The 12,403-nt window shown below is 44.7% G+C and overlaps 1 protein-coding gene across 4 annotated transcripts in view; it reads right to left on the bottom strand.

The window, feature by feature from the left end:
- The window catches only part of epha7 (eph receptor A7), a 96,857-nt gene extending 86,422 nt beyond the window's left edge, over positions 1-10,435 (bottom strand). For 2 of the 4 annotated variants that reach the window (XM_058612718.1, XM_058612721.1), the window contains exons 1-3: positions 10,028-10,433; positions 8,385-8,449; positions 7,075-7,744 (exon numbers count right to left, since the gene is read on the bottom strand). In XM_058612718.1, the coding sequence (XP_058468701.1) occupies positions 7,075-7,744; positions 8,385-8,449; positions 10,028-10,121 (829 nt within the window). In that variant the 5' untranslated portion in view covers positions 10,122-10,433. Of the gene's footprint in view, positions 1-7,074; positions 7,745-8,384; positions 8,450-10,027 lie in introns of all 4 variants that reach the window. The other 2 variants (XM_058612719.1, XM_058612720.1) reach the window with 2 other exon arrangements.
- Between the last annotated feature and the right edge of the window lie 1,968 nt (positions 10,436-12,403).

The raw sequence follows: 12,403 nt of genomic DNA, 5'->3' as shown, positions 1-12,403 counted from the left end.
GTACAGAACCAGTGGAGCCTCCCAGAGGAGCAGCTCCACTGACAACGGGGGACTTTCCTGACGCCTCTTTAGGTGGCGAGACCCTGGCGAGACCCTGGGCCCCCGGTCACATATCACTTTCACCTTCTTGCCACGGGGAAACACAACACAGTCCTCTGACACGGCGTTCGCTTGTCTGATCGCATCCCTCTCCAGCAGTCACTGAGCCCTCAGTTACCAAAAAGGGCAGAAGAAAAAATGTGTGCCACAGTTTGGGTATCTAAAGAGGGCAAAAGCTTAGAAGTGATTTGGAAGCAGGGATCGATGGAGATGTCTGAACCTGTTAGTACAAGCAGAGATGAGGGCCGCTGCACTGTGGGGAGGGCTCTTTTGTCATGCAGGGAGAGAGGGAGGGGAGGGGGGAGGGGGCTGGAGAGGTGATTCCACCGCTGATCAGGGGTCAACTGCTACGATCATCCATCTTCCATCTTGACAGTGTCCTGTCAACCGGGGCGCTCATGTTTCTAAACACAACAGGCAGGCCTCTATTGTGGCGCTGCGCTGGTCTGCAGCCATGTGTAAATGAAGTTAATATTCACTGACCTCATGCATGGGCTAATGTGGACCCTGATGTCACCGTGGAAATAACACTATCTGACGCAGAGTCACAAAGGTCTCCCCTTTTAAGGCCAAACAAAGTCCCTCACCGGTATAAGTGACCATATGGCTTTGTTTGCCCCAGAATGAGGAGCGTCTTTTCATATGATGCAACGTAGGGTTTCAAATGTGGTCTGGCAGGTCAGATTCCAGGACCTGGACAATGATCGGCAAGCTGCCCTGAAAACGCCATTAAATGGCCGCTTAGTGAAATTTGCATCCACAATTAAACCCTTTCTTCTCCCTGTCACAACCAGAACTCTTACATGCACGACAGCATTTCCAACGATATCAAGTCCTTTCCACGTCCACGATTCAAGTCAATGCTAAGAAATTGGTTTAGAAATCACAAAGAGCCTCAGTCACCAACAAACCTTCAGAAGAAATTGCTTCTTAGGACCCGTGTGTGCAGGTTTAGACTCTAAGGTAAGAACAGAATCTATAGACACTGGAGGATGTTTGACTTGTGGCAAATAATCAATGTTTCATTCATTATTTTTATTATATCAGTTCAGTTTAAGGACATTTTACAAATCTGATCTTTTTTTTAGAATTTTCTTAAAGTTTGAGAGTGTAACATTTAGGAGAGCTTATTAGCACAAATGTTATATATTACTATAAGTATGTTTGTATAAGTGTTTTATTGCTTTAAAATTCAAATTTCTGTGTTTTTAGCTTTAGGAAAAACCATTTACATGAAGTTTAGGCAAAGGCACCTCGCACTGCCACGTTTCCACAGCAAGTTTTGCAATTTGAAGCAGAAAACAAAGGAATGACATCCTTTCTGGTGTGTCAAGGCCACCGTAGTAAAGGGAGGGGGACGCGGAAATATCAGTTTGTTGAAGTCTCACCATTAGATGGCACTATTTCTTACATGCTAACAAAAACGTAACTTCTTGACTTAGTTGCAGACTTTCTCTTTAGTATCGACAGTGATCAAGTTGAATTGTAGCTAAGTGCTAAAATGTATTTTCACATGTTGCGATTTTTGCGATTATTATTAGTTGTTAAAGTGAGTTGTTATGGTTTTTAAAAATAGCGTTTTTTTTACGGTTTGAGTAGATTGAGCTTTCCCGTCATCTTCTTGATATTCATGTACGCATGAGTCACTCTCTTGGTCACTAGTGACCAGGCTGCAGCAGCCTCCCGTCCGTCTTTAAGCTCAGCTCCCCGTGCTTTCAGACGTGTTTCAGATCCTTCTTTACCTCAGTGTGACGTCGTGGAAGCAGCTGAAGTAAATAATTAGCCGTGACGGCCCTTTAGTTTCCACTGCCTTGGCGTCGTGCGAGTACAGTTCATGTGAATGTAAGTTTGAGGCGAACGACTCCGTGAACGAGCCTCGCAGTGAATGTTTTCCGTCAGCAAAAAGGAGGCATTTGTGTTTAATGTGACGTGTTGACAGGGCAGCTGGGTCCCACAGAAAGCACCGCTGGCACCAGTTCAAGCCAGAGTATCCCGGGAAACAACTTCTTGCCCTCACCTCTTGTTTGGAAGTGTATATTTAAAACGGGTCATTGGTTGTCGAAGTGAGATAAAGCGACTGTTCATTGGTCGCAGCTTGCCAAATCACTATTTCAAACATTCTGTGAGGAAGCAGCTGTGGCTCAGTCTCTGCTAATCAGAGGGAACTAGAAAAGAAGCTGCACAGTAATAATCTCATAGTCATGAAGACAAGTCTGCATCTGTGGTACTTCCACTGAAATGTTACCACCCACTGCCTGGGCTTTTTTATCATTTCAATAGCCATTGTTCTCGCTTCTACTCGGCGAACACTATTCTTATTGTTGTCATTATTATTTCTACTTTAGTCCACGTTTGCGCGGCACAGAAAGAAATGATATTGAAAATCCTCTCGTGCAGGAAAGCAGAACAAAAAGGTGAAACAAGAAAGAGTCATTGACTGGGAATCATATGGAGGTTTGAACCCCACATTTGTACTTACATGTTCACATGTAAGCTTATTTTAAGGAATTCTAAATGACTAACATATGCAGAAACAGTCTGTATCACGTCATTTAATCATTTGTTTAAAGATAGCAAGTGTGTGTAAAGCTGAGAGAATAAACTTTTGATGTTATTGCAATGCTTGTGTGCTGATCCCTGTACTTAAGTATTTATCTTAAGCTTTGATGTTACATTGTTTATGTTCACTTTTTTTGATAAGACTTCAGATTTAATCCCAATGTCGACCAAAGACTCTATTTGAATTATTTCAGTCCAGGGAGGAAAAAAGATCTATTAAAGATGTGTGAACACATTCTACTTTTTCTTATTATGGTTTTCTTTGACGATACCTTTAGCATCTGCAGGGTTTGGAGTAGCTGTTGTACAAAACAAGACATCTGAAGATGTAATCTCGGACTCCGCGGTGCCTGAGGTGATGTTATCAAATATGAAATGTGTTGTGTCTGGCCAACTGTCCAAAGTCCAAAGATATTCCACTTCCAATAACAAGCAAATTCTACAGGAGCGACACACGGGGAAGCAGCGCGTGTTTGTCGAACGATTTCAATTATTGATCCAATAATCAACTTCATACGAAGAATTCTACATTCTCTAAATGTCAATTCAAGGTTAGCCGTCAGCTGCAATGTGTACAACACCCTGAGCAGAGACTGGCACATGTTTTCTGGCCCAACTGCTACCGACCAAGACAACAAGTAGGAAAAGCCCTGGTCTGTGGAAGAATGCTACCATTCACACAGTGAGCGGACACTAGCAGTGACAGCACGAGCTCCCATCCATCAACAATTTGTTTCAGTCTTGAGTGATTTAAGTCCATTTGGGTCTCCTGTGGATTCCACACTCACACACACACACCTGTCATTTGCATAATGAAGCTCTATTTGGTGTATTAAATTCACACCTTATCAATCAAGTGGTGCATCAGGAGGACCTCCTGACTCTTGGCTCCATTTGAAATGCTAAATGCAGCAGCTTCCTGTCTCCAGCCCTGGTCGCCGCCTGGTGGCTTCCATACACGGTAGCTGTCGTGGTGAGGCCCCACCCACTGCACATCCCTTTTCCCTCAGGGGGCTCAATCATCAATCAGCCTCCAACTAACTTCTGTCCCGCTCTCTGACAGCCAGGATGGATGATGCCAGCCTCTACAGGATGCTGTATCCTCTCATTAATTCTCTTGTTAGCATGCAATGATAGCCACACGATGTGGCCTGTTTTGATCCGTTCTTTCCACCCTCAGATAGACGGACGCCTCTCCCTTTTCTTGGGTGAGGGTCAACAGTTAATCATGTCACAGGCACTGGTTGTTTAGCACCACAAAGATCTGATGTGTCAAAAATCGGACAACATACATTCCCGGGATTGAGCAACACAAAGAGGCCAGTGTCCTCCCACAAGGGCCCTCTCTCTGTCTTAACGACTCTGTGGCTCCATTGCAACCAGTGGCCAGCGCTCAACAGGACCAGCAGAATGAATGGTCGCTATTTTCACAACACGCACTTCTTCGCTAAATGAAGCCCGTGCAGGCTGCGCCGACACTTCAACTGCCCTCGCCTTTTTTTTTTGGGAGGTTTTTTTTTGTTTTTTTTCCTTCCCCAGCAGCCATCGCTGCCACTGAAGCCACTGCAACACAGCAGGGTGAGGAGAAGATGAGTGACATTTACTGCCACACAAAGAGTTAAAGAGAGACAGGGGGGGGGGGGGGGGGGGGGGCGTCAGGGTGAAAGACGAGGGGTCCCTCTCCACTGACGGTGATGAATGAGTGGATCACAATACAGTTCAGAGGAGGCCTCTGCGTCCTTTCACCAGAGCACCTCAAATGTCACCAGCGACAGCCTTACATGTCTTCCCCACCTGCACACACACCATGAATATTTCACTTGATGACCATTTTATAGGCAGATTTATTACACATTTAAACATGTTAATGTCACTGAGATTGAATGAAAGTTGCATGTATACAATCAGCTGGTCCCAAACTGGCCTAGAATCTCTGTACATGCACCAAAGTCCTCACCCCGGAGTTTGGATGTGAAGCCGTTACACAGAAGAAGATAAAACACGGGGAAATTCAGACGTTAATGGAATTAAGCCAGTTTGCGTCAAATAAAGTAAATAAAGTAGAATTGTTTTTTTTCAGGCTACATCCAGGGACTTTAAAGTTTATTTCCATGAGGTCCTGAAGGGAGACCACACCAACCGAGTCTGTGTTGGAGAAGTTCAAATAAATGTGGCACTAATCCCTCAAAGCCTCTGTACTGTGTTTGTATGTTTCAAACAAAGTGCCTGCCGGATCCTCTAACAGGATCAGAAACCCTCCCTCCAGTGTTGGAATCAGGGGGATTAGGGACAATATTTGTAACTTCCAACGATCAAAAAAGCATGTCCATTTTCACACAGACACGGGCAAAGGTTTTTATCCCCTTTGTTCAAATTCCTGAGACGACCGTGTCTGATAATTGTGCGTAAAGCTGAGATCAACAAGGGTTTTCCACGAGTGTGCATTGTGTGAAACTACGTTGTGTTTCTCCTGCTCTTCAGCCGCTCGGCACAGTTTGGAATAAAAGTAAAAATGCTTCGGTTTCATGTTTGGACGCATGACGTGCCGTTTATGGACGGCTCAATATCATTTCTTTTGTCTAACACTGATATCACAGCCTTTTTTTTATTACAAAATTATACTCATCTCTTTAATCTTTTATCCACGAAGCTCATAGAATTACTGCAGCGCGGCAGACACAAGAATCCCTGACTGACATTCTAGGCATGTGATGTTGGCATCTCTCTGTTTGGAGAAGTATTTATGTGATATTTTGGATAATATCGACGCTCGTCAAGACCTTTCACATTTTTAACGGTCACAGTCACTTGGACTTATTGCTTTGCTGTTGAGCTCCTGGATATCGTCTGACTCTGAATAGCTTTTAGATTGTTCTGCGGGGAAACTACTGAATGGACAATTTAATGTCAGTGAAGCCACTGGAAGAAGTGCTGATAGTGCAACCGGGATTCTCATTTTATTTAGATTAACTACCCCTTAATACAAAGGCCTCTCATGCCCCGGTGGAGATAAGGCTCATAACGGTCGCAGCATCAAGACTGAGACTTGATCCACATAGACATTAATGCACCGCAGGCTTTCAACAACTGGACGTTCTGTTTTTTTTTAATTGACGCGGGAAAAAACAATAATTAATAGCGACATGCAACAGTCGTCTGTTCGGAGGGTTTCGCGTCAAGATGTAATAAGAAAAGTCGGCTAAAATTACTCTGATGTTTTGCTGCATCACCTTCCCTGTGGAAATAAATCACGGGCTCTCTGTGCACCTGAGGGCACAATCGGATCTCACATCTATGCATATTAAAACAACGAGAACAATAAAAGGAGGAGGCTCCGTGGGCTTGAATCAGCGATAGCCCACTAACACCAGAGACGCGGCACATCCTGAGGTGGGCTGCGCTGCTCTAAATTACATGGCCTAATATATTTCATTAACACACCTCCCTCAGAGGGGGTCCCTGATGGAAGACAGCGTGGCATAAAAGCTAGTCTGCCAGGGACACTCATTTGTTCTTAGACGCATTCCGTTCAATTATTACTGGCTGCTGCTCCTCATAAGCTGCTTAGAATGAGGCTGCGCTCGATGCAGAGAAGGACAGAAAGGTAGACCACTTAAGTTCTATGACCCGAGTCGCCTTCTTTTTTAATCCACACCGATTCTTATCTCCGAAATCAGGGGGCCAACTGAAAATAATCCTCGGTTTGAAGTGACAGAATGCATGTTATTGTTAGTGGCAGTTGCACGACGGGCGACGCACAAATGAGCCACGGCCCGAGGCTGCGTTTGACCTTCGTGTTATGCTCCTTCATAAATATCCCCGAGGCCTAAATGCCAAAGCGGAGCAGCTATTTGTTTCCCTCTGTGTCGCGGTGATTTGGCCGGAGCACAGAGATACGGAGAGACTGGCTGGACTTCCTCTCGACCTGTGTTTTCTGCCGCTGATTGTTTTGGCCTCCCGCCAGTGAGAAGGAGAGAGCAGCTAAACTCCACTTATTATTTAATCCCAGTGTCAACAGAATCACAGTCATAAATGAAGGGCCTCGTAATCAATTAACGCAGATTCCAATTAGAATACTTGGGGTGTTTGTCCTTGATGGTTCCATCCATCTCTACTGCTGTCACATCAGCTGCTTTAATCCCATTTGCCTACACTACTCTTCAGTCAGCTTTGGCTAAACTGTCATTCCCCGTGCTTTGCATAATCACATCACGAAAACTCCGCGCTTTTGTTTCCTTTTTCTTCACACATCTCGTGTTGTGTGAAATCCAGGAATCGCCCGACAGACTCGATTCAGCGAGAAACAACTGTGGGAATGCTAATGAGTAAATTAAAGAACTAGTAAATACGTGCTTCTTTATGACGGTGTAAAAACAAACAAACAAACAAACAAACAAACAAAAGAAAGGCACTCACGTTCACATGCGTCCCCCTTCTGGTGAAATCCAGCTTTGCATATACATTTCCCAATGGGCACCAGCCATTCTCCCTCAGCGCTGCAGTGCATCTTGGGAGAGTTGTCGGCCTCCTCCTCGGCGTCGCTCACGCACACGCCCTCGACCTCGACTAGCGAGGAAAACTCTGATCCCGTCACAGTGTCGGGGAACGTGGCCAGGTTCTCGATGATAGACCAGCACTTCTTGTAGTAAACTTTCACAGACACCAGTGCGATGCACGCCCCTACATCCTGGAAGGCCAGGTAGAAGCCCCGCCTGGACAGCGGGCCGATGATGCGTACCTCCGTGTTCAGTTTCATCTTCCTCTCGCCCAGGTCGCCCTGAGTGAAGCTTTCGTCTGCAGCAATCGTGTCAATTTTCACGTACTGGTTCTCTCGTAAGCTCCTGCCCACCTCTGAATCTGTCTCCTGGTAATACAAGTTGAACGTCTCCTTGCACGTGCCCACCACACCGGGTAGACTGTTACAATCCCTCAGGGTGAACTTGAGTTCCACAAAAATTCTCTGAGCGTCGCCTTTCTCTATCCAGTTAGTCCGAAGCCAGTTATTCTGATTGGGCTCCATGACTTGGCAAACCTGGTATGTGCGGATGGGTGTGTAGTTCTCGTCCAAACCGCTGATTTCCTCCCACTGCGAGAAGAAAACACACACGTTATAACACACACGTGCTCCACCGCGTTGAATTCAAACACAAAAAATGTCCGTCTGCCATCAGATGGCGTCTAATGGTCGGCAAACACGACCCAAACACAGGAGCTGAGTGAGCTGTAATGGCTCTAACACAGAGGTGTGTGAAATACAGTCATTTCAGACTGCGCTCCATATAATCACAATAATAAACTGCAGTGAAAATGAAGGGAGATTAGCAGCCGCGTTTATATCGCACAAACACATCTTTAGAGGATAACTGCGCTCAGTTTATCTTTCTCCTCCTCACATTATTTATTTAAAAACTTTCTCGCAGCCTGTTCTTAATCAGACCTGCGGGTTCGAAGCGGTTCATTGGAAGCTTTGGGGGCTCGTGTGCTCGGAATGTCAAAAACCTGGAGAGTGTTTTTTCCATGTGTGGCAGCTACGTCCTCCTGAACTCTTTTCTTACCTTGTGAAGGACTTCCGTGTGCTTCTTGTGTACATTTCAAACCTACTTTAGACATTTTCATTGCCGTCACAGATGTGGGACATGAGAGCAAGCGGGAAACGCACGTGTACATACTGTAGATATAAATATAGAGATACATCTGTGATGCGGGGGTAGATTCTGCAGACTTACCCCATTGGGAGGATAAGAGATCCACTCCAGTTCTGTCTGCTGTGCCTTGGAGTCCAGCAGAATCACTAGTGACAGGAAACCGAGAGAGGCAGGTGGTTAAATCTCAGGGGGGGCACTGGGGGGGAGGTGAGTGTTATAGTGACAGGCCACACATCTACATCTACACATAGGCATGACCTCATTTCAAGCAGAAGCAGCTAAAAAAGCAAAAAAACATAAGAGAAGAGTCGGGTTTGTGTGTGTGTGTGTGTGTGTGTGTGTGTGTGTGAGAACACTGCAGCACTGCGGGGGCAACTTTTTTTTATGGGGGGGGGTGCGCAAAAAGGACTGTAAAAAATAAAGGTACAATGATCATTACGCACGGGATTTTACGCGCGTTTCCTCCATTAATTGTGACGTTATTTTTACGCAACGCTTTATGATAATATGTATACATAGGTATATATATATATATATATATATTTTTTTTTTTTGTGCTGCTTCTGCGGTGGCTGCAGAGTGTCATCTCTCCTGCTCAGAGCGGCCATAAAAACTACGGAGTGATGCGTTAACAGGCGGCGGGTGTCGCGGTGAGAAGCGGCGCAGGAGAGGAGACGGTGAAAGGGGGAAGAGAGAGAACAGAACCAGCCTGTTTTGGATGCGGGAGCGCAGAGCGGCACCGCGGCACTATTATTTTCATAAAAAAAAAAGAAAGAAGATGGAACTTGGTTTTTTTGTTTTTTTAAATTGCACTGTGTAATAAATGGGTTACATTCTGAGAAGAGGAGGGAGGGGGTAGTGCAGCAACGAGGACGCGCAGCCATAAAAATTAATAAATAATAAAATTAATGTCTTACAGGTGACCTACGGAATCCCCTTCAACACACATGTCATCATCATTATTCATATTTAGATTTGTATTATTGTATTACTTTTGATTGGGGCTCTATTTCTGCTTTTACGCATGACATATCACTATTTTTCACCCCGTTTCGCGGGCACATTATTATTTTTTGTGTGTTTGTTTTTTTTATTGTTTACATTCTTGCCAAGTTGGTCCGGTGTGACAGTGGGACGACTCCGCGTCAGAGGTCTGCTGTAATTTCTGGAGAAAGAGGAAGTGGGGAAAAACAAGCCGAAACTGCATGCGTCCACGGACGCGGCTCTTCCAGAGCTGCCGGAGCAACATCGATCCGCTCATACCGTCCCGATAGATCGATCATCTACGGATAGTTTTCATAGTAGGTGACATTATAAAGCACACAGCTGCTGCTTCCTACTCTTGTCTTCTAAGCTGTTGTTGTTGTTGTTGTTGTTCCTTTACGGCTTTTAATTGCGGTGCGTAAAAAAACACGGAGAGGTCGATGGTAAAAGACAAGACAAGCGCTGTGTGTCACCACAGCTAACACACACACACACACACACACACACGGGCTGCATTCGATTATTTTTATTATTATTATAATGATTCCTATTAATTAGCCCCATTTTTATGATGACACCGTGCTGGATAAAAAAAGCGATGTGTGGCGGATACATGGACGCGTCAGGGTCAGCTGTGACGCGCGTCTGCCAAACGCGATGGGATGGAAAGAAGAAGAAGAAGAAGAAGAAGAAGAAGAAGCAGGAGCAGGAGAGAAAGTCTTAAACTTTAAAGAACTTACCTTCCTTCGCGTTCTGTGCTTCCCCGCTGTCCACAAAACAGCAAAGACGAAGGCAGACTGTAATCCATAAACACGGGACGGACCTGGAGAGCATGATGCTGCCGCTTGTGTTGCCAAAGCTGCCAAAGCTGCTGCTGCTGCTGCTGCTGCTGGCGCCGCGGGGTCGTTCGATCTCTAGACTCGCTCTGCCGCTGCTGTGTCTCGCACGCTTCCCATTGACGACGCTCGCAACGCTCCGGCTCGCTCTCTGTGTCTCTGTGTGTGTGTGTGTACAACAGTCCGCAAGTATAGTGGTCCCACTCAAATAGCGTCTGCCGCCACTGGGAGGAGACTGTGGAGACTGACATGTCAGTCACGGGCACGGGCGGAGACGCGGGCCAATCGCGGCGCGGGGGCGGAGACATCACGGCGGGAGAGGGCCACTGGTGGTGCGCGGGTGAGAAGAGGAGGAGGAGGAGGAGGGGAAAGAGGGGAGGGAACATTGTCACAATTTTGGATTACATCTTTCTCTTTTTTCTTTTGAAGTATTATTTCTCGAGGAAAAGGACAAGAGATGCTCCAGAACTCTCACACACACACACACACACACACACACACGGCACTTACTTTATAGGATAGACTAAATAAAACCTGTTAATGCCTAACCCCAGTCTTATTCTAACCAGAATTCACATTATGTCTCATTATTTATTAATATAAATGTTTATATCAAGTAACACAAATGAGTATATACACACACACACACACACACACGCCAGTCACACTGCATTAACTTTCATTCTAAAGTTTAAACAAAGTCCTTTCTCTGATCTAAATCCTAATCTATAACCAGTTCATTCAAAATGCTGCTTTAAACTTCTGCCTCATTAGCACATACAACATGGTCTTAATTTATTTTTATTATTATTATTTTGTCCCCATAAGGAAAAACATGTCCCTAAAATGTGACTGTGTAATCAGATTAAGATCTCCACAACATGAGTTGACACACACAGGTTTGTGGTGATATCCTTCGTAACCCTAACCTTAACCCTAACCACACAACATGTCTTAAAAATGGAATTATTTCTGTGACTGTAATCTGAAACAAGCTCATTTCATCCGAGTTATTTAAACATAAACTATTCTTCTCAGGACATTGACTCCCATTCATTTGCACATCCTAAATAAAGCCTTATCTTTAATCTATAACCAGTCTTATGTCCAACCCTAACCTTAAACTACCCACAATTCAAAGCTTAGCCCTTCATTTAACCACTTTCTCAGAAATCAGGTTCTGCCTCATTAGGTCAGTGTTTATGCCAGAGAAGGTCTTAAAAAGAGGTCACAAACACACACACAAACACACACACACACAGGTTTGCGCAGCTCTTCTTCTTAGGACACTTCATTGACTTCCATTCATTTGGACAGCCTAAACAAAGCGTTATCGCTAACCCTAAGTGCAGCCAGTTAATGCCTTAACCCCGTTATTTTGGGGGTCACGGGCTGAAGAGGTTTATAACCCCTGGGCTACAGACGCCTTCTCGTGATGTAAAATACGGACCATTTGGATGAGAGTGGCTCCCGTGTTAAAACAAATGTAACTGACAATAGAGATTATACCCTGGAAAAACACACTCCATGCCACAGAAAGATCACCTGGTGTGACTCTTCACGAGACCAGAATGACTTTTAAATCTTCTTTAGTTCTGAGGAAGATCTGCAACAGATGGAAAAGCATTGTCCTCAATAAAGTTTTCATGTGCAGCCTCTACTTCCTCTGAAACTCTCTTTGTTTTCTGCCACCGTGCACTTTCAGTTAAAAAGGAGGTGTTTTTTAACACGAGAGCCACTTTCTGCAGAAGCCTGGAACTGCCACAGGGGAGAAAATAATATCCGAGCCGTTTCTCGTTATAACACGATCGTTTCCTCATTATAACGAGAAACTCTCCTGTCATAACGAGAACAAAGTTTGACTTTGATGTTGTCTTTATTGACGGACTGTTGTGGGATGTTTGCATCGGGGTCGGATGAGTGTGAAAGTGTAAAGCAGGGGTTGGCCTCGGGCCAGTGTTTGTCTAAGCAAATGAATATGAAGCCAAAACATTCTTCTAATCTAAACGTTCCAATCTTCTATAAACATGACTAATTCAATAAATGCATTGGTTAAATAAAAAGTTAGAAGAATTTGCCACCGACTGTTGCCAGCGTCTTAAAACTTCTGCAGTCAGAGACAAAAAACCACATTTCAATTTTGAGAACAATTAGGCTAAAGGATATTTGACTTTCTGAACTTGGCTATCCATTACAACAGCAGTGTTTTATTATTTCATTTTATAAACCAAACACACTGTCCGTTAATTGTCATTTCGAGGAACATCATCCCTTTGTTTC

Source organism: Solea solea, chromosome 17 (assembly GCF_958295425.1).
Source record: "Solea solea chromosome 17, fSolSol10.1, whole genome shotgun sequence".
In the NCBI taxonomy this organism is placed as follows: Eukaryota; Metazoa; Chordata; class Actinopteri; order Pleuronectiformes; family Soleidae; genus Solea; species Solea solea.
This window is presented reverse-complemented; position numbering and strand designations above follow the sequence as displayed.